The sequence below is a fragment of the Lobosporangium transversale genome (assembly GCF_002105155.1).
Source record: "Lobosporangium transversale strain NRRL 3116 chromosome Unknown BCR41scaffold_7, whole genome shotgun sequence".
Classification (NCBI taxonomy): domain Eukaryota; kingdom Fungi; phylum Mortierellomycota; class Mortierellomycetes; order Mortierellales; family Mortierellaceae; genus Lobosporangium; species Lobosporangium transversale.
The window spans coordinates 855,317-876,793 of NW_019028985.1; the positions used below are offsets into that span (position 1 = coordinate 855,317).

At 42.3% G+C, this 21,477-nt stretch overlaps 5 protein-coding genes across 5 annotated transcripts; all 5 read right to left on the reverse strand.

The window, feature by feature from the left end:
• Positions 1–1,283: 1,283 nt before the first annotated feature.
• On the reverse strand, positions 1,284–5,402 carry BCR41DRAFT_348435 (hypothetical protein). Its single transcript, XM_022023298.1, has one exon. The coding sequence runs from the start codon at positions 5,179–5,181 to the stop codon at positions 1,519–1,521; it is 3,663 nt and encodes a 1,220-aa protein (XP_021884285.1). The 5' UTR covers positions 5,182–5,402; the 3' UTR covers positions 1,284–1,518.
• BCR41DRAFT_348437 (hypothetical protein) lies at positions 5,321–6,780 on the reverse strand. Its single transcript, XM_022023299.1, has 4 exons — positions 6,142–6,780; positions 5,870–5,943; positions 5,696–5,738; positions 5,321–5,412 (listed from the first exon to the last, which is right to left on the reverse strand). The coding sequence occupies exons 1-4, from the start codon at positions 6,440–6,442 to the stop codon at positions 5,366–5,368; spliced, it is 465 nt and encodes a 154-aa protein (XP_021884286.1). The 5' UTR covers positions 6,443–6,780; the 3' UTR covers positions 5,321–5,365.
• A 2,543-nt stretch (positions 6,781–9,323) lies between these two features.
• Positions 9,324–10,602, reverse strand: BCR41DRAFT_348438 (delta-12 fatty acid desaturase). The gene has a single exon (XM_022023300.1). The coding sequence runs from the start codon at positions 10,592–10,594 to the stop codon at positions 9,401–9,403; it is 1,194 nt and encodes a 397-aa protein (XP_021884287.1). The 5' UTR covers positions 10,595–10,602; the 3' UTR covers positions 9,324–9,400.
• A 4,768-nt stretch (positions 10,603–15,370) lies between these two features.
• Positions 15,371–16,834, reverse strand: BCR41DRAFT_348439 (delta-12 fatty acid desaturase). The gene has a single exon (XM_022023301.1). The coding sequence runs from the start codon at positions 16,639–16,641 to the stop codon at positions 15,448–15,450; it is 1,194 nt and encodes a 397-aa protein (XP_021884288.1). The 5' UTR covers positions 16,642–16,834; the 3' UTR covers positions 15,371–15,447.
• Positions 16,835–17,985: 1,151 nt separating this feature from the next.
• BCR41DRAFT_348440 (hypothetical protein) lies at positions 17,986–21,112 on the reverse strand. The gene is made up of 6 exons (XM_022023302.1): positions 20,918–21,112; positions 20,463–20,544; positions 20,251–20,384; positions 19,665–20,144; positions 18,864–19,577; positions 17,986–18,750 (listed from the first exon to the last, which is right to left on the reverse strand). The coding sequence occupies exons 1-6, from the start codon at positions 21,050–21,052 to the stop codon at positions 18,121–18,123; spliced, it is 2,175 nt and encodes a 724-aa protein (XP_021884289.1). The 5' UTR covers positions 21,053–21,112; the 3' UTR covers positions 17,986–18,120.
• Positions 21,113–21,477: the final 365 nt, after the last annotated feature.

Here is a 21,477-nt window from a genome sequence, read left to right on the forward strand (position 1 = left end):
CCCTTTTTTTATTCTCCCTATCATTCTCTGTCCATTGTACGTCCAGAAGAGTCAAGGTCCATTGCTCATGCTCCATTGCAATGTCTTTATGAAATGGATCTCTCTCTCTCTCTCTCTTTTTATATTTCCTTGAATCGAGTTGTATGTTTGTCAATGCTTTGAGCGAACAAAAAGTTGATTTGATTGTGTACAAAGCCTGATGTACCCGAACATCCGGTTTTCTGTTGTTGTTCTGATGATCAAGCAAACAAAAACAAAAAAGATCAAAACAATTCACCCCACATCTTTCTCTCTCCACTTTTTCTCTCTCTTCTTCTCCTTCTCTTCTTTCTTCTTCACTTTCATGGGGTTACCATATATATAATACATTAACTGTGTATTTACAACAGACTCTTTCAAAATCCCTTCATAAACTTCTTGTTTATTTTTTTTCATTGCTATTGCTAGAGATCATTTGATGATGCCAGTTGTAAGGATGTACAAAAAAAAAAAAAGGGTCTGACGCGCTTTGTTCTGATGAATGTTTGTAATCCAATGTGGAGTTTGACGTGTTTATCTCCTCTGAAAGTGGCTTTAACAAAGATGCAGATGGATTTCAGAAAAAAGCTTCTTTTCCAATTTGATCATGCCATCCACTGATAAACTTTTTTTTCTCACACCCTTTCTAAGAAACAAAAATACTTTCTGGTTACGTTACTTTGCAACAATGACAAAAAAGATACTATATACATCCATACAAGAGCATCACAAACACGAGGATTAGAAAAGATGAGATAGTCCAACTATTCAGCGCCATGGTTGCTCTCATCCTCGGAGAAAAAAAAAATACATGTATTCCCTTTTAAAAAAAAACAACAGTAAAAACAAAACAACAAAGAACAATCCAAAGTCCAACGGTATGTTGAACTGTGCGTAATCGAAAAAGGGGAAGGGGGGTTTTTTTTATTACCTCTGCCCGCATCTCTCTTTTCCCCTTTCCCTTTTCTCTCTATGAGTAAGACTATATGCTTTTGCAAAGTGTAGAAAGCATTTTTATCCAGTTGTACACACATATGCCTACAGACGTAAAAAAAAAAATGAGCAGGCAAATATACATGTATACAAAGCTTACAAAAAATAAAATAAAAAAAGAGCAAAAAGAGCAAAGGTGTGGAGGAACTAAAAACATAGACACATACAAAACGTGTTGGTCTTTCATTGTCCTCGAATCGCCCGATCTAATGAACTTCGCTCGATTCAATTAGAAAATACAAAGAAAAGGATACATGTATTATTAATACCTCATGCACATGTACGGGCGCAAGTGAGCTTGTGTTTTTTAAAGAATAACCCTGTTGCCTGGCTCAAGTCAAGTGCTTGATTGGAAGGCTAAAGATATAAGAGTACAGCAAGTCTTCCGCCAAAAATAATAATAGCACACCTTCCCTTTTACTCTGCATCGTAATCCAGCAAACCTTGGATGGAAAGTAAAAGTAAAAAACGGATAAATGCATGTTTATGAATCATGGAATCTTCAATCTACCCAGCAATCATCTCACTTTTCATCCCATTAGAACCAGCTGCGACCATCGCCATCTGCTTTCGAACACATCCACGACAAATCCATCGGTCTCCACATGTCCCAACCGGCATCTTGTAAAGCCCTCCATATCCTTCTCCTCCTCCTGGTCCCGTTACCTCTGGTTGGTCCACTTCCTCCAACTCCAACTCTTTATCTTCATTGCCATTATTACTCAGTCTCATACTTGCCCCAAACCGATCCGATAGGTCATTGTATCCTTCACCATGACCCTCCACAAGATCTCCCTGACCAGCAACAGTTGGTTTTCGTCCAAGCATCTTCTCCGATGCTAATTGACATTGCCTCCGAACCAATCGACCTAGCCATTGCTCAAGAGCCTTCAGTGTCGGACCTCGCAAAGATCTCAGCTCATTCAATCCCGGCGCTGGCCCCACTTGATACTGAACCGCTGTCTGCAAGGCCTCATAATACGATCGTAGAGAGGAATACCACCGTTGACAATTATCCAACGGTGTCCCTGTCAAGGCCAAGGGCCGGTCCAATCTCGATGTCTCATACCCCGGATTGTTCGTCCCTGCAACCGCCACCAAATGCAACATCAATTTTCCAACGTCCTGTACAAACGCTGTAGGCTCTTGAAGAATATAACCTCGGTGGTCCGTCACATGTGCATCCTCTCCATATCCGCTCAGTCCTTCACAGAGCAACACTAGCCGTAAATTCTTGTTCTGCAATAAATTAGTCGGTAAGAATGGCTCTGACGGTGTCAGATCATTTCTCATTGGCGGAAGGATCATGAACAACCGGGGTACTTGATCAAAAGGCGAATCCAAAATTCGTCCAATCCCTTCTAACAACATCATTTGATGCTGAGATGAAGAAGACATCGCCAAAGATCCATAAGCCGAATCACTCGACGATCCATTGCTACCATGGCTGTTGGGACCACCACCGTTATCTGCACCGCCACCACCTTCTGTCTCAAAAGAACTTTGTCCTCCCTTCAAATTACACAACCGCGTGGCCTTGAGGTCCCGTAGCGAGAGAATACTGTTGTTCCGAATCAACAGCTCCTGTGTGACCGGCCTTGGAGAAATAGGTCGTGTAAAAATATCCAGCCTCAACAATTCGGACGCTGACAGTCTCTTCTCGGGATCATATGCTAGCATCGAGTCCAACAGTTGGTGATATTCAGGCGGGATATTTTTGACGTCATAATAACGCACTGGCTCGATTCCATTTGTCCTGGTCCCCAAAAGAACGTCCTTTGCATGATCATCTGTCTTGAACAAAGGCTGATCTGTCAAAAGTTCATAAATCACTAGTCCTAGCGACCAGATATCCAATGATCCCTTCGCAACCACCCCTGTGGCTGAAGCGTTCCTGATCAGAATCTCTGGGGCCGCATAGGAAAATGTACATCGCCCCACAGTCTCTTCATCCATTATACGAGCAGCTTCAAAGTCCACCAACTTCCACCCATTTCCATTCTGTCCTGGCTTCATAGTCGAGGCCATATAAGGGTCACGAACAAAATTCGAAGGCTTGATGTTCAAATGACACACTTTACGGCCGTGGATCCATTGGACGCACTCGATCAATGACCACACAATCGGTAAAGTCACTTCCAGACCCTCACCAGAGGCAATACTGTCCTCAATGTATTGTTGAAGCGTCTCTGGATACCACTGCATGACTGACAAATACCGACAGCCCTCGTAATCCGTACCATGCGGATGCATAAATGTCTCATACAGACCCACAACAAATGGATTGACAGCCTGGCTGTCTTGTTGAGGTTGAGCATAGTCCGAGTACTGACTCTCAAGTTTCTCTTCTGGGTGTTGACAAGTCAAATATCGCATCATCACACAATCAACTTCCCATTCCCTCTTGGACTTGAGCCACTTGAGAATCACACGATCATTACCACCCTTGTCCATTGAGAACTGCCTCTGAAGCTGTCGCTGGGCTAGTGTTCTTGATTGCTGTTGTTGTTGATGCTGGAATGGTGATCGAACTTGGCCAGAACCCAGGAGTGGACTCTTGTCCTTGGTATAAAACCCTTCACGGACATATTTTTCGCGCGCCATGCCCAATGCATACCGCGACATGATCCTTCGACCGATTGATCGATCCGTTAATCCATCTTTGATGTCATTGCCTTCCCATATCACTGCACGTGGCATGTAATGTGAAAAGATGAGTTCTCGAGCCTTGGCGGGGATATTGGTTGGCATAGGCAACGCCGGGGATTTGTGCATCGTATTAAAGGAGTCTATCTCTGAAAATGAGGACGTATTGGGATGTTGGTAAGCGACCGTCGGTTGGTATTGCTGTTGTTGTTGTTGTTGTTGCTGCTGGCACTTTTGCTGTTGCTGTTGTTGAGGATATTGCTGAGACTGCTGTATGGGCGATGCAGAATAAATGGGTTGTCCTCCATTGTGGATAGTGTTGTTCAGCTGGGTCGGTATAGGCGTTGACGATGATTGCTGTACCTGCACTTGTGTCTGCGCTGCTGGTGGTTGTGTAGCATAATACGAATGACTGATATCAGGACGCTGCATCTCTGGCGTCCTATGTTGAGCGTTATTAAGAGTCCCTAGCCCATGATGCGGTTGAGCCTGTGTTACCACGGGCGCTGGTTGTGGTAATTGGTTGGTAATCACACGCTGATGTTCCTGAGAATATGTGTTGGGCATGTATCCAGTAGCAGGTCCAAGTGAAGATACAATCGTTGGTGAGATGCAAGGTTGTGAATTCCCTGTCTGTGGCATAATGCCTACCATACTACCGAGCTGTGGCGACGATAAGGGCCCTCCTGTGTTACGCAGCATCTGCAACTGCTGTGGAGGGATTTGGTTTCGCGATGGAAGTGACATATATTTCGAATTGCCAGAGTTATCCATTTTGGAGCGACCGATCGATGACTGGCGCTGATTGGGCACATTATGAGGTTGATACGAGGCAGCGTTGGTTTGACCGGGCGATTGACCCCAGGGCTGTTGCGGTGGTATAGAGAAATGAGGTTGGATTTGTGTAGGGTGTGGTTGATTTGTTGGAAAGGGCATGTTGGGGGGTATTCCCGAAAGATTGGGCTGTTGCTGCTGCTGTGGGTATTGCTGAAGCAGGTGCGTATTGTTGAGGGGCTGAAGCCCGTTGGGCGGCGCTTGTTGATGTAGATAAGATTGTTGAGCCTGAGCAAAGCTCTGGAAGGGTTGCTGTGGTTGTCCATTGGGTAAGTAGGAAGGATCACCGGGATAACCGCTATATCCTTGTTGTGATTGCGGTCTAGGGAAGAGGTCCCGTGGGTTACTTGCCATTTGAGTTTTGAGGTCGTCATAATAGAATTGAGCAGAAAGCGCACGACGCATAAGCTGTGGTGTCGGCTCCAGCCAGTTGGGATCAAACGGTGCGATCAGCAGATTGAGCTGGTTGATGTTGCCATGACTATCCTGAGAAGTAAATGTTGGCTTTGGGCTACTGATACTACGCTTGTCCTCATCACCCTCTGCAGTAAAATTCGACTCACTGTCGGAAGATCCGAACGTGGGAGTTAGAGCCATTTCTCGAACCTCTTCCATTGATCTGGATCCGATCCTATTTTGAGAGGGCTCCTTCAATTTGATAGTGGGATTTCGTTGATTCAGATATTCCATGGAGCGTGTCCGGCCCAATCGGCCCGAGAGTGTGCGCGAAATACCGTTGGACTGTCCAGCAGTAGATGTTGAGGACGAGGTCTTGTTGGCTGTATTTCTTCTGCTATTACTATGGGACGATGTTGAGGCTGTGCCTTTGTCTTTGTCGTCCTTCTTTGATGATTTGGCCTTGACGATTCGATTCTTATGGTCCAGTCGAAAAGGTGGGTCTTTGGGTCCTTCCTCTTCCTCCTAATTGTTTTTATATTGAGCAATTGCATGAATGTGATCATGAATAGGGGATGGAAGGGGAGTGAAGGGTAAAGAGGTAATCCGCCACATAATAGTGAAATCAGATATTTTCCGCCGAGTTGACATGCAAGATAAGAAAATGAGCAGATAGAGGAAAGTAGAATAGGAGGAAAGGGGGAAGGAGAGAAGGAGTCGGTCAGTCACATCATCCGAAATTCATGTCCATGGGTTAAAAAAAAAAAGTTCGTCCGACCCCTGCCCATTTGATTTTCCAGGCTATTACCCGTTTCTCCCATGACTCCCACTCTTGCGCCCAAAAATCTAGGCTGTTTTTTTTTTTTTTTTTTAATGTCCCGCGGCGTGTACGAGAATGCATACCAGACGTAAATACAACACAACACCACAGGAATTCAATTGGATAAACATTCAGTTGCCAAAGCATAATACTTTTACTTACAGATGGTTCACATAACTGCAAACGGAGATGCACTTGACCTGCTGGCTTGCCATCGAACATCAACTGGAACCAGCCTAAAAATGATTTGGTAACAGGGTTGTTTAGTAGTTAGTAGTTGAAATGGGAAAGAATCGTAAAAAAAAAAGTTTATCCGCATTATGCAAATCTAAAAGCTTGGTTCTAAACAAAGAGAGAGAAAGAATAATGTTTTTTTTTTTTTTTTTTTTCCTTTCCACAAGTCGTCATTGGTTTGCAAGTTCTTTTTCTTTTACCTTCGTACTGTCCACTCTCTTTTGAAAACAAAAGCTGCTTAAGATCAATTTCACAGCTGCCAATCAGTCCATCACTTGAGCCCAACTTGGCGCCTGTCTTCTCATGGATGCAGCAAACTGTGAGTGTGGTCTCTTCGCAGGATGAGGAATTATGAATGCGGTTGTAATTTATCTGTTCCAAAGAAAAAAAAATTGTAATACAAGTGTGAGCGAGTAGATGATAAGATGGAAATGTTGGAACAACATCTGCAAACTGAGATGAACGGTATGGATGTTTTGTTTCTCTACCGCTTGATTCCATAAGGGTTTCACACCACCTTTGATGGCGACTCGCGTAAACTTCCGGCGTCCCTGGATGAAAAAGGCAAGATATGGATCTAATTCATTTAAATCAATGCAAAGTCATCAATGAGATGAAAAATAAAAAGTAATCGTATGGATAAGTATAGTGGTATATATGAGGCCTTTTTCTATTTTGTTTGTTTTATTCAATGGACAGAAACTTGAATTAGACAAGCAATGTGCAATCTCAACTTTGTTCATTCCGTTACGAGTCATTGTCATTCCAAATACCATGACTATTACTTCATGCTCACTCTGCATCCAGAAAAAAAAAAAAGAGTAAAGAATGTGATTATGTCATTTTTTTTCTGTTATACCTTGGGCACCAAACAGCTTCCGTTTCGCAAGGTCTTTGGCCTCAATGGCAACAATAATAAGACCTCTCGGGAATGTGTGTACCATTCTTTTTTATAAAATATAAAAGCTTGATTAGGGACGTTATGGATGTGTCCGTTTAGATGTTCTCGGTGCTGATTTGTATGAATGTATCCCAATTGAACCTCTGGAACGGTTTGAATATGAGCAAATGTCAAAATGAAAAGAATATGGTATGGATGAAGAAAGAATTACGATCGTGAAAGAAGATAGCAAGAAGGAGAGAAAAAGGCTGATCGTAGACGATGCAGCAACGACAGACCGAAAATGATGAAATGGTTAATGGCTGGATAACTGCAGTTTTAGAAAAGAAGAAAAATAAAATAAAATAAAATAAAAAAAAAACCAGTTGCGTGTCTCTCTGCAATGTGTGGTGTTACATGGGTAGCGGGCTGTGTCTTTTGTGACAGACAATGGCGCTGATGGTGGGCTCGGGAATTAAGAGGCCGCCGTCTCGTGGAGAGTACTAATGAAGGAAAGAGAGCATGGAGAGGTGGGAAAGAGAAAGAAGAGAAAATTATATATATCTGTATTAGAAATGAGAGAGGTTGGTTTTGTGATAAATGGTCGCCTTCTTGTAAACTCTGTTGGACTTTCAGACTTTTGTTGTGGCGATGCTCAACGTCAACAAAACAATGAGCAAATGGGGCTGAATGATCGCCAAGCGCGCATTCCAAGCAGACCGTGGAGAACGGATCGATTTCTCGGAATGACCTTGAACATTTCGCCAGCAACGAGAGCGATGTAGATGCAGATAAAACCAAGGTACAGGACGTCAAGGAAGTAAGAAGAGGTAAGGAAGCGAGTGGACTTGAAGAATATCAAAGAGGGATGTAGAAGAGTCTGTGAGAAGTACGCAATGTCATAAGTAAATAGAACAAAAGAAATACAGAGGGTGAATGCATGTATACATGTCTGCATCACACCACCAAGCTCTGTAACGGTCAACATTAGACTGAGGACTCACTTCTCTGTGCTGCTGTGACATCTCAGAGACAAGGCCTCAATAGAAGACACAACGAGTCCATCGTGGGGTTGACAGTGTGAGTCTGAAAACAGCCATATACTCACCATTACATTTGTTGGTGACTTTATCTTGTCACTGCATATATACGGTAACAATATGACATGTGGACACTCACTCCTCCTTACTGCATGGCAGCAAGAACAAGGTACTTCAACCACATAAACAGTCATCGACCAATGTTGAGTAGTGACGATGATCAAGATAGGGAGCGATACATGGCCATCGACGAGAGCCCAGAACGAGCACTGTCTAGAAAGCTGAATATACTCTGAGTATGATGCTTCTGTTTATACTTGCACTCTCTCTACAAGCATCCACAGTGGGCTTCCTATGCCATCTTTTCTCGTGTCAACAATTAGTGGCGTGATGGTGTATGGAGTCTACTGCTCAAGTCTTTTTTAGTTTCCCCTATGCATTGGTTGAATGGAGTGACGATGCCATCTGTATGTCTTTCTTGACGTTATGTCCCTCCAAGCTCCAAGCTTTTCTCATAGTCGAATCAGATGATTCATCACAGCACCAACATGGTTTGTGATAATGGATCGGTCTCTAAAACCCAACCCTTCCAGGATGGATGATGCTCTCCTCAACCTGCATTGCTTACTTTGCTGTCAACCTGGCAACATCCAGCACTTTCCCTAAAGATAGACCGATCCTACACTTTCCATTGGCAGTAGAGCTCGAAGGAATACATACTCTTTATGACAAGTCGTCTCTTTCACATCGGTATGGAGGTCAAACTGTTCGCAGGAAACTTTTGATTTCACTGTCTCACCAATACATAGACATCGACATAGCTCCTCTCATGAGGGATTATTTGTCGAGGTCTGACTGCCCACGATACGCTGATATTGTTGTGAAAAAGCAATGAACAGCACTGCTTCTCACAGTTTCCTTGACATTGGATAGGATCACAACCGAGCCTCTACTCCACTTTCCTATCATTCATGTATCCTATAATTATGTCTCCTCCTTGAACCTTTTTGCTAGAGCTGCTTTTCTAACTTTGCAAGTATCTATGGAATGTTACGTAGTAAATAGGATAAAAGACCTGTATTTGCCTCACGATCCAGTGGCTCCGTGTTCTATGTTTCCCTCTACACCTCCTTTTTTTTTTTCTTTTTTTTTTTTTTTTTGGTGCAAAGTACCTGTACCTTCGCTTTCACCCAGCAAAGGAATATTTCACCCTAATCCTAATCCTATTCCAATCCCAGACAAGTCGCGTTTTTTTTTTTTTTTTTTTTTTTTTTTCAATAAAAAAATAGAGAGTATGGTAATCGGTTATTGATTTTGATCACTAATTGATTATTCAGATCGCCAAATCAATTCAATAATTATATGGTTTTAGAATATGGTCATGGCCAAATGATGAGGACAAATACACATTTATATTTATATATTAGTAATAATAGAGAGCAACAGCAGTAAGAGATAAATATCATGATGTAGATGTAATATTTTTATTTCTGCGCTAAGTTTTTCTTTGCTATCTAGTAGCAACTCTTGCGTTTTTTTTTACTTCTTAAAAAAGACAACGTCGCCTTCGTCTTCAACAAATCGACATTCTCGGAAGGATCTCCAACAGGCAATTGCAATAGGGGTATCATCATAAATATAATACTCTCCTAACAGCTTCTTGAGATGATATGTAGCTTCCTCTGCATGATAGAATGGCATCTGTGAGAATAAATGATGTGCCACATGTGTGTGTGCAATCCCATGGAACATATGATCCAAGAACTTGCCGAAAGAGCGGTCAACAGTGCAAAGGGCTCCACGCTGAAAGTTCCAGGCACCTTCACGGTAGTGCGGTACCTTGGTGTCTGTGTGTTGCAAGAACGTGATTATGATCAACCAAAAGTTGACAAAGAGATAAGGAATGCCATAGTACTTTACGACAGTCAAGAACGAGGTCTGGAATGAAGCATAGACCAAAGCGCCCAAAGTAAGCAGGACACCGAAGTCAGAGAGAATAACATCACTAAAGTCGCGAGCTTCAAAGATAGGAGACCATGTATGGAAGTGTGAAGTCCAGCGACCATAATCCTGACCCTTGGCATTGCCAAACAAATAGGCAGGCCAGCCAAACAAGACATAGATCAGCATCCAGAAAAGAGTCACAATGGGAGCCTCTTCATCCAAATGCTCACCATAAGCTTCCTCCTCTGTCTCAGAATGCTCCAAGGGAGGCAAACCAACTTGTTTACGGGTCTTGGGGACAAAGACCTGGTCCTTGGTCATATGGCCCGTAGCTTTATGATGCTTCGAGTGTGAGATTCTCCACGAGTGGTAAGGGACCAATAAGGCAGAGTGCAAAATCCAGCCAACAGTGTTATTTAAGGTCTTGGAAGTTGAGAAAGATTGATGGCCACACTCGTGAGCGAGGATCCAAATGCCAGTGCCAACAATGCCTTGCAAGACCCAGTAAACAGGCCATGCAAGATAACGGATCAAAGGGTTCTGCACCTTGTCAATCTGCGTGGCAGCCAAGAACAAGAGCGAAAGATATATCAGATCGATGGCAACGTGGGTCAAACCACGGAGACCTGAACGCTCGAAGCAGTGAGCAGGAATACAATCTCGGATCTCCTTGATAGTGAATTCGGGGACCTTGTAGTTGCGCTCAAAGGCAGCCTTGGAAGGAGCTGGTGAAGTGTTGCTGACAACACGCTGGTGAAGGCCAGTTGCATCGGTTGTGTTGGATAACATCTTTGCTGGCTTCCGAATAATAATAACCACTAGGAATATCAAGAAAGGGAAGGTGAGAAAGAAAGACGACGAGGAAAAGAAAGCGAAGAAAAAGAAAAGAAAAGAAAAGAAAAAGGAGACGCAAAAAGAAGGATTTATATCCCAAAAAAAAGATCATTTATATCTATTCACCGTTTTCTGCTGGTTGATTGAGCTCAACCTCAGTGAGATACTCTAAGCGTTCACTCAGTTCTGACTTGGTAAGCGATCGTAAAAGGCAGTAAAAAGGGAACAAATCATGAAACGCACAAATCATGAAGAGACGCAAATCCTAGTATTTACTAGTATCTGAACCATCTGTAGTTGGTTCGTGCGAATAAGCTTAAGGGTCTTCAGTAAGAGATGTTTAAGGAAGTGGACATTGCGTTCTTCCGCAGTAAGGCTATCGTCGATCTGTAACTGGGCAGTTAAGGTTCTGACAACTAAGTTGGTCCTGTTATCACTTTGGATAATCCTAAGGAAGCCAATGAAGCAAGATAATTTGAATAGACGGATGACGGCGGCCCCGTATTTCTATTCTGTATAAGCTCGATCACACGGACCTAGTGCATACATCTGTAACGAGAAGATTGTATTTACTACCTACTTTCCTGATAAGAAATAGGGTTAGGTCGAAGGTAATGTGCTCACCTGTCAGAGCAGCATATGTCACTTTGAGTCGATAGTAGTCCTTGCGCACGGAATTGAGTGCTGACACATGTCTCTCCATGTCATGTCGTCAAATAAATCATCTGTAAGGTAGTCCGTGTAGTGAGTTTGAGTGACTTAAGGAAGCCAACTACAGCTCTTACGACCTTGAGTGGAATGCCCCTCTGATGGATTCTTTTTAGCTGGAAGCGGAGCGCTGGAGCTCTAGCTCTTTTTTTTTTTTTTTTGATATGCATCTTGGAGTAATCTATGGATACTTGGTGAACAATGGGGCTCCTTTATAGTTAAAGGCTATCGCCAACGCAACGCGTTCCTTGACTCATATGACGAGGATTACGTCAAGAGCATTGGACTTCTGAGCCTCTGCATTGGGACGTGACGGAGCATCGTGTGGTGATGCAACAGACTACCTTACTCTGTTCATTGCTACTTCCCTTGGTGAATTGGAAGTGGACCTCGGCCGCGTTGTACTTGACAGTCAGAACTTGGCTTCTTTGTTCAAGCTCTTGACTAACTGCCTCGGCTCCTTCTGCTAGAAGAACTGAGTAGTTTATAACCGCGCTGTAATGGAGGAGCAACTACGTCCTCCCACTTATACGGATTTGGCGGTCGGCAGCAGTTTGGGGCGATACTTCCGCCTCCGCAAGTAAAGGTAGAGGTCCAGAAGGGATTTCTCTCGCCACTGGCATCATTACGTCTTCAGAGATGCTAGGAGTGTCGGCAGCAGGTGGAATTTGAGTGTCAACGGCGGATGGAGGTGAAGCAGGATTGCTTTGAGCAGGATTCGCCGTGGTGAAATCATGGTGAAAAAATGATTTTAAGATGGGAGAAAGCTTGTGGAAGATTTAGATAAAATGTATGCTTAATAAAATGCGCGTGATAATTTATAGTTGAGTCTGAGAGAATAGCAGACTCAACACGTCGAGGCAGCACAGTCTTTAAGCACTCCAAATGGGGAAATTGTGATCACTGACAAGAGAATGCTTCACATTGAGCCCCTGCCTGTTTTTTTATTTTTTATTTTTTATTTTTTAATTTAGGTAATGCATTACTATACAATAATAAAGCAGGAGGTCCCATGGTCCCCAATAAATCATGATGTACCGCTGTTAGTCAATATAGAAATGATCAGGTTCAATTGTGCGTCACAGCAATAATTATATTTTGATTTCTAGTCATATTAGACACGTATAGTAAATTGTCCATAAAATCGCAATATTCACAGAAAGAACAATCTATCAGCCCACCGTCCATTGCTGCTAATGATTAGCAAGTACTATTTCTCATCCTTATCCGCACTCCGAAGTGAAACAAAAGCCGTATGTGTAATTGATAGCCTGGTGATCTTTTTTTTAGCAAAAAAAAAAAAAAAAAAAAAAAAAAAAAAGAAAAAGGCTTCAAATTGAAAAATAAAGCTTTTTTTTTTTTTTTTTTTTTTTTTTTTTTTTCACGGAACGCTGGAGTTGGTTCATCTCCTCACTTGGCTCTGTGTGCAGTAAGCAAAAAAAAAAAAAAAAAAAAAAAAAAAGAATGAAGAAGGTAACTATGTCACTTTTTTTGTTATACCTTGGGCACCAAACAGCTTCCGTTTCGCAAGGTCTTTGGCCTCGATGGCAACAATAATAAGACCTCTCGGGAATGTGTGTACCATTCTTTTTTATAAATATAAAAGCTTGATTAGGGACGTTATGGATGTGTCCGTTTAGATGTTCTCGGTGCTGATTTGTATGAATGTATCCCAATTGAACCTCTGGAACGGTTTGAATATGAGCAAATGTCAAAATGAAAAGAATATGGTATGGATGAAGAAAGAATTACGATCGTGAAAGAAGATAGCAAGAAGGAGAGAAAAAGGCTGATCGTAGACGATGCAGCAACGACAGACCGAAAATGATGAAATGGTTAATGGCTGGATAACTGCAGTTTTAGAAAAGAAGAAAAATAAAATAAAATAAAATAAAAAAAAAACCAGTTGCGTGTCTCTCTGCAATGTGTGGTGTTACATGGGTAGCGGGCTGTGTCTTTTGTGACAGACAATGGCGCTGATGGTGGGCTCGGGAATTAAGAGGCCGCCGTCTCGTGGAGAGTACTAATGAAGGAAAGAGAGCATGGAGAGGTGGGAAAGAGAAAGAAGAGAAAATTATATATATCTGTATTAGAAATGAGAGAGGTTGGTTTTGTGATAAATGGTCGCCTTCTTGTAAACTCTGTTGGACTTTCAGACTTTTGTTGTGGCGATGCTCAACGTCAACAAAACAATGAGCAAATGGGGCTGAATGATCGCCAAGCGCGCATTCCAAGCAGACCGTGGAGAACGGATCGATTTCTCGGAATGACCTTGAACATTTCGCCAGCAACGAGAGCGATGTAGATGCAGATAAAACCAAGGTACAGGACGTCAAGGAAGTAAGAAGAGGTAAGGAAGCGAGTGGACTTGAAGAATATCAAAGAGGGATGTAGAAGAGTCTGTGAGAAGTACGCAATGTCATAAGTAAATAGAACAAAAGAAATACAGAGGGTGAATGCATGTATACATGTCTGCATCACACCACCAAGCTCTGTAACGGTCAACATTAGACTGAGGACTCACTTCTCTGTGCTGCTGTGACATCTCAGAGACAAGGCCTCAATAGAAGACACAACGAGTCCATCGTGGGGTTGACAGTGTGAGTCTGAAAACAGCCATATACTCACCATTACATTTGTTGGTGACTTTATCTTGTCACTGCATATATACGGTAACAATATGACATGTGGACACTCACTCCTCCTTACTGCATGGCAGCAAGAACAAGGTACTTCAACCACATAAACAGTCATCGACCAATGTTGAGTAGTGACGATGATCAAGATAGGGAGCGATACATGGCCATCGACGAGAGCCCAGAACGAGCACTGTCTAGAAAGCTGAATATACTCTGAGTATGATGCTTCTGTTTATACTTGCACTCTCTCTACAAGCATCCACAGTGGGCTTCCTATGCCATCTTTTCTCGTGTCAACAATTAGTGGCGTGATGGTGTATGGAGTCTACTGCTCAAGTCTTTTTTAGTTTCCCCTATGCATTGGTTGAATGGAGTGACGATGCCATCTGTATGTCTTTCTTGACGTTATGTCCCTCCAAGCTCCAAGCTTTTCTCATAGTCGAATCAGATGATTCATCACAGCACCAACATGGTTTGTGATAATGGATCGGTCTCTAAAACCCAACCCTTCCAGGATGGATGATGCTCTCCTCAACCTGCATTGCTTACTTTGCTGTCAACCTGGCAACATCCAGCACTTTCCCTAAAGATAGACCGATCCTACACTTTCCATTGGCAGTAGAGCTCGAAGGAATACATACTCTTTATGACAAGTCGTCTCTTTCACATCGGTATGGAGGTCAAACTGTTCGCAGGAAACTTTTGATTTCACTGTCTCACCAATACATAGACATCGACATAGCTCCTCTCATGAGGGATTATTTGTCGAGGTCTGACTGCCCACGATACGCTGATATTGTTGTGAAAAAGCAATGAACAGCACTGCTTCTCACAGTTTCCTTGACATTGGATAGGATCACAACCGAGCCTCTACTCCACTTTCCTATCATTCATGTATCCTATAATTATGTCTCCTCCTTGAACCTTTTTGCTAGAGCTGCTTTTCTAACTTTGCAAGTATCTATGGAATGTTACGTAGTAAATAGGATAAAAGACCTGTATTTGCCTCACGATCCAGTGGCTCCGTGTTCTATGTTTCCCTCTACACCTCCTTTTTTTTTTTCTTTTTTTTTTTTTTTTTTGGTGCAAAGTACCTGTACCTTCGCTTTCACCCAGCAAAGGAATATTTCACCCTAATCCTAATCCTATTCCAATCCCAGACAAGTCGCGTTTTTTTTTTTTTTTTTTTTTTTTTTTCAATAAAAAAATAGAGAGTATGGTAATCGGTTATTGATTTTGATCACTAATTGATTATTCAGATCGCCAAATCAATTCAATAATTATATGGTTTTAGAATATGGTCATGGCCAAATGATGAGGACAAATACACATTTATATTTATATATTAGTAATAATAGAGAGCAACAGCAGTAAGAGATAAATATCATGATGTAGATGTAATATTTTTATTTCTGCGCTAAGTTTTTCTTTGCTATCTAGTAGCAACTCTTGCGTTTTTTTTTACTTCTTAAAAAAGACAACGTCGCCTTCGTCTTCAACAAATCGACATTCTCGGAAGGATCTCCAACAGGCAATTGCAATAGGGGTATCATCATAAATATAATACTCTCCTAACAGCTTCTTGAGATGATATGTAGCTTCCTCTGCATGATAGAATGGCATCTGTGAGAATAAATGATGTGCCACATGTGTGTGTGCAATCCCATGGAACATATGATCCAAGAACTTGCCGAAAGAGCGGTCAACAGTGCAAAGGGCTCCACGCTGAAAGTTCCAGGTACCCTCGCGATAGTGAGGCATCTTGGGGTCTGTATGTTGCAAGAACGTGATCAAGACCAACCAAAAGTTGACAAAGAGATAAGGAATGCCATAGTACTTTACGACAGTCAAGAACGAGGTCTGGAATGAAGCATAGACCAAAGCGCCCAAAGTAAGCAGGACACCGAAGTCAGAGAGAATAACATCACCAAAGTTGCGAGCTTCAAAGATAGGAGACCATGTATGGAAGTGTGAAGTCCAGCGACCATAATTCTGACCCGAGGCATTGATAATTAAATAGGCGGGCCAGCCAAACAAGAACTGGACCACCATCCAGAAAAGAGTCACAATGGGAGCCTCTTCATCCAAATGCTCACCATAAGCTTCCTCCTCTGTCTCAGAATGCTCCAAGGGAGGCAAACCAACTTGTTTACGGGTCTTGGGGACAAAGACCTGGTCCTTGGTCATATGGCCCGTAGCTTTATGATGCTTCGAATGTGAGATTCTCCACGAGTGGTAAGGGACCAATAAGGCAGAGTGCAAAATCCAGCCAACAGTGTTATTTAAGGTCTTGGAAGTTGAGAAAGATTGATGGCCACACTCGTGAGCGAGGACCCAGATACCGGTGCCAACAATGCCTTGCAAGACCCAGTAAACAGGCCATGCAAGATAACGGATCAAAGGGTTCTGCACCTTGTCAATCTGCGTGGCAGCCAAGAACAAGAGCGAAAGATATATCAGATCGATGGCAACGTGGGTCAAACCACGGAGACCTGAACGCTCGAAGCAGTGAGCAGGAATACAATCTCGGATCTCCTTGATAGTGAATTCGGGGACCTTGTAGTTGCGCTCAAAGGCAGCCTTGGAAGGAGCTGGTGAAGTGTTGCTGACAACACGCTGGTGAAGGCCAGTAGCATCGATTGTATTGGGTGGCATCTTTGTTGTGAACCAGTGAGTGGCTGTTGAGAATTTTAAAAAGATTTGTTGGTTCCTGAATAATAACAAAACCAAGTCGAAATAAGATTGGTGATGTTTTTTCTGTTTAGTGTTGATACTAAACGGAGATACCAAGAAAAGGAAGGTGGGAGGGGAAGAAATGTGAAGAGGAAAAGAAGGAAGAGAAAAAAAAAAAAATATTCGAGAAGAAGGGTCAATATTTAAGTAATCCACAATCCCGAAAAAAAAAAAAAAAAAAAAAAAAAAAACACACTATTTGTTAGTTGTGTTGGACTAAATGTGATTGATAAAGCAATTTTCAGGATTGTGGCCCATCCTTGGATCTCATGTTTGCCACAATTGAGCAGTGATGCAGCATCGTCTTTCCTTTAAACGGTCTATCAACTCATCACTCATTACTGCTAATGATTGGCAAATCCCCTTCTTCAAAAGATTGTTTGCCCCTTCCAATCTCTACCCCTACTTATATTCCGAGGAGAAACAAAACTCATGTGTGTAATTGATAGAATGGTGGTTTTTTTTTTTTTTTTTTTTTTTTTTTTAACTACAAAAAGAAAATAAAAGCATCTTTTCAAGGATCATTGGAGTTGATTCATTCTCTCTCTTTGCTCTGTGTGTAGTAAGTAAAAAAAAAAAAAAAAAAATAGTAGAGGTATGAAATTGTTCTTTGTAACGATCGGACTCAGGTTGAGAGATATTTCCGGTGTCATTATGGTAACAATCCCTATTCCTTTCTGTTCTAAATGTGCGGCGTACTGAGGAAAAAAGACAGTAATAAATAACCCCTTGATAATGAAAACCCTTTATACATTTTTTTAAAAAAAAAAAAAAAAAAAAAAAAAAAAGGGGAAAGCAGAACTCATTTTCATTACCGCAGGACATCTGTCTTGTCATTGTATATATAACTTTTAACATGGGTGAAACTTATCCTATTCACTCCAGCATTTGTCTACCAATGGGTAGTTCGGCAGTCTTATCAAGTTTTGGCTAACTAGTTGGATCTGCGTTGTAAAAAGAAAAATGGAATTGCGCTTATTCATACGAAATCCAGTGGATCGCGTTTTGGTGGCTCACTACTCACACAGCGTTCAAAGTCCGAGCACCTTATTTTTTGACCTTATTTTGTCAAGTGGCACAAGCACCTTTTTGCTCCCCAAAATTTTTTTTCCGTACACAGGTCTCAGTTTTGTACTAGAATATCCTTCGATGAGTTTTTACTCTATACCTCTGCCATCAATATTCCTTTGTGTGTTTCTGGTCTTTGATACTCGAGACTCCAGAATTAAATAGCGTATGATGCTTAGAGTTATTAGCTTAAATAATCTGGATAATAAACTTAAGACGTCCTTAGTCGTCTTTACACTTCAGTTTATTGTTATGATCTAGACGCACTATCTAACATCTTCTCGTTCGAATTCATCATATTCGTTTATTGCCTTCTGATTGGCTCTTTTCTTTTTAAATGCGTGAACCTTTCAGCTTATTCTCCTTCAAATGCTTAAGCTTAGGAATAACCTCATCCAAAGGACGAACCTGTCCCTTAGCCTTACTATCCACATCATCACGTGAGCGGACATTAACAGAGTTGGAGGCCTCTTCCTCTGCTCCAACCACAAAGATAAAGTTGTACTGTGCTATCTCTGCATTACGGATCTTCTTGTTCAAGGTTGAATCCGATGTATCTACATCTGCAAAGAAACCTGCATCGTGCAACTGCTGACGAACCTTCTCAGCATAAGGAGTCAAGGCCGCTGCAACCGGAATCACCTGGACTTGACGAGGAGAGAGCCAAAAGTCCCAGCGACCAGCGCAGTTCTCGGTCAAGATGGCAATCATACGCTCAAGAGATCCCAACATTGCACGGTGGATAATCAGGGGTCGTGAAAAGTCTGAAGCCTCTCCTCCACTGTTACGGTACTCAAGTCCGAAGCGCTCTGGTAATTGGAAGTCCAACTGAATGGTGGCGCATTGGTGGCTGCGACGCAAGCTGTCACGGATCAAAATATCAATCTTCGGCCCATAAAAGGCTCCATCCTGTGGGTTAATAGTCCATGGGCGACCGAAGCGATTGAGAGCATCCGTCAAATGCTAATCAGGAGAAATATATATACATATAAAGGGTTTAAAAAGCTTATTCAAAATGCAGTAAGAGTTGAATTTCAGGGATGAGAAGAGATATCTTTCATGGATGAGCGACTGACCTTTTCAGCAGTATCCCAGTCAGAGATAGCACCCAAGAATTTCTCAGGACGAGTCGAGAGAGCCAATGAGAACTCAAATCCAAAGATGCCGTACACATGTTGTAGGAAGTCCAACGTGGCATCCATCTCCTCTCCGAGTTGATCTAGACGGCAAAACAAGTGGGCATCATCCTGTTGGAAACGACGGACACGCGTTAAGCCAGTCAAGGCCCCTGAAGCCTCGTTACGGTGGAGAACACCAAAATCAGCGAAACGCAGAGGCAACTCACGGTAGGAGCGTTCACGAATACCGAACATCAAGCAGTGTCCAGGGCAATTCATGGGTTTGAGCGCAAACGTCTCTTTCTCCACGTTAAATGAAAACATGTTTTCCTGGTAGTTCTGCCAGTGTCCAGAAGTATGCCACAGCTTGACATTATACATGTTAGGTGACATCACTTCTGTGTATCCACGCTTATGATATTCAGACTTGATGAAATCCATCAGTGCATTGTAGATACGAGTACCGTGAGGTAAGAAGAAGCATGAGCCAGGAGAAAGATCATGGAAGAAGAACAGTTCCTGCTCCTTTCCAATCTTACGATGATCACGCTTAGCTGCCTCCTCCAAAAACTTCTTGTGCTCGGTCATTTGCTTGGTATCAGGGAAAGAAACTCCGTAGATGCGCTGCAAAGAATCATTCTTGGCATCTCCCAAGAAGTATGAGGCAGAGTTCTAAAACATCACACAAGCACCACAATACTTAGTTTCACATGTACTTTTATATATTAAAAAAAAAAAAATAGGAAGAAAAAAAATCACCTTCATGACAGCAAAGGCCTTAATTCTGCCGGTATGAGGGACGTGAGGTCCACGGCACAGATCGATCAAGGGACCGCAGCGGTAGACAGTAGTTGAGGTGTCATCAGGGATCTTAGATTTGATCAAATGGACCTTGTAAGGGTTGTGTTTGAACATCTCCAAAAGTTGCTCCTTCTTCATCTCCAAGCGGACAAAGTTCTGCTTCTCCTTGATGATGTTCTTGGCAAGAGTTTCCAAGTTTGCATAATCGTTGTTAGAGACAACACGGTCAGTGGTCATGGCCATCTCATAGTAGAAACCGTCCTCAATTGGTGGTCCAATGCAAAGGTGGCATCCATAATGCTTCTCGCAAGCCTCTCCCATTACATGAGCAGACGAGTGCCAGAAAACAGCCTTGCCTTCCTCGTTCTCAAAGTCCAAAAGCTCAAGTTGGCAAGATGCAACAAGGGGTCTCTCCAAATCCCAGAGAACCTTGTCAACCTAGATGGTGCACATACATTATAGAGTTGATCAAAAGGATATATTAGAAAAAAATATGAAAAAATGAAAAGGTTCACGCTATAGCTATTATGTAGAAAATCGATACCTTTGCAATGACAACGCGCTCAGCAAGAGACTTGGCGATCTGCTTAGCAATATCCATGGGCGAAGTCTCCCAAGCAGTCCCTTCGCGAGTGGAGCCATCAGGCATGGTAATGGTGATTGGAACACGGGGTTGAGCTATTGATAAAAAAAGGGCTATTAGAATTCGTTTTTTATTTGTTCAATATATAAATCCAGATGTCCTTGATTATTTACCAGCATCCTCTTCGTCAGCCTTCTTCTTGAGCTCATCGAACATAGCAATACGGTGAGCAATATATTCAGGAGCAGGAGTGACCTACAATAAATGAACAGAAAAAAAAAGATTGCATGCTAGTTAGACAAGAGTGAAGCCGGAAGATATGCTTAATTGTAGAAGATGAACGGCGTTTAAATGCCCTATCCTGCCTAGAAAATAGATCTACAAAACCACCTCTCCTGCACTGGGCATTGATTGTTTTACAAAGCAAAGCGACTTGAGTGAATGTCCATTTTTTTTTTCTTCCTTGTGTGTCATGTGTACTCGAAAATGTTTTATTGCTACATCATCCCGCCGCTTCAATCGTCTCTTCAATTATCATGCTCATGACATTGTCGCGCCAACTCATATGATTAAGAGTTGCTGGGAATGTGTGCACATTGACGTCTATGTAAGGGAATGGGGTTTGTACCTCAAGAGGATAAGAGCCTTCAGCAGCAGGCTTTTTAGCCTTCTTTTCCTTGGGCTTGCCCTGGGGTTTGTCACTAGTAGCGGCAGCAGACGCATTCAAGGACAAATCCTCGACCTTCTGTTCGATTTCAGCCATGGTGAGAAGGAAATGTGAATGGACAGTTTCGTGAGAAGGAAAAAAAAAGTGGACCCTTTGTTTCCTTGGACATGTAGAGGCCCCACTTTTTTATTTTGAAGAGTCAGAGTACAGGAGATTCCTCTAAGCCACATGGTGTAACATTTTATCTCAGAATAGGAAGCAATTGAGTGTAATTCATTTGAGTCCCAGGGCAAAAAGAGCGAATGTTCAAGGATGTAAGGCTAGATGCCTCAGTATAAGCGAACTTGATCTTTAACTATACAGGTCATGAATCTCCTGGTTAGGCTTGTAGCAACGGATTAAGCAGCTCCGGTGCGTTTTCTCATTTAGGATGTGGTTTCTTGTGATAGAACGTTCATTAAGAAGATTTGAGTGTTTTAGAGTAGATTCAGTTAGACTATGTTGCTTGAGTGAAGTCTAAC

Excerpts from the sequence above, each read along its gene's own strand:
- BCR41DRAFT_348435 (XM_022023298.1), bottom strand. The coding sequence starts at position 5,181 with ATGGAATATCTGAATCAACGAAATCCCACTATCAAATTGAAGGAGCCC.
- BCR41DRAFT_348437 (XM_022023299.1), bottom strand. The coding sequence starts at position 6,442 with ATGGAATCAAGCGGTAGAGAAACAAAACATCCATACCGTTCATCTCAG. Across the intron at positions 5,739-5,869 it reads TGCAGTTATGTGAACCATCT|CCTAGATTTTTGGGCGCAAG; the intron begins GTAAGTAAAAGT and ends AAAAAAAAACAG. Across the intron at positions 5,413-5,695 it reads GGGAGTCATGGGAGAAACGG|GAGGAAGAGGAAGGACCCAA; the intron begins GTAATAGCCTGG and ends AAAAACAATTAG.
- BCR41DRAFT_348438 (XM_022023300.1), bottom strand. The coding sequence starts at position 10,594 with ATGTTATCCAACACAACCGATGCAACTGGCCTTCACCAGCGTGTTGTC.
- BCR41DRAFT_348439 (XM_022023301.1), bottom strand. The coding sequence starts at position 16,641 with ATGCCACCCAATACAATCGATGCTACTGGCCTTCACCAGCGTGTTGTC.
- BCR41DRAFT_348440 (XM_022023302.1), bottom strand. The coding sequence starts at position 21,052 with ATGGCTGAAATCGAACAGAAGGTCGAGGATTTGTCCTTGAATGCGTCT. Across the intron at positions 20,385-20,462 it reads GGCTGACGAAGAGGATGCTG|CTCAACCCCGTGTTCCAATC; the intron begins GTAAATAATCAA and ends TTTTATCAATAG. Across the intron at positions 19,578-19,664 it reads AGGCCTTTGCTGTCATGAAG|AACTCTGCCTCATACTTCTT; the intron begins GTGATTTTTTTT and ends GTGATGTTTTAG.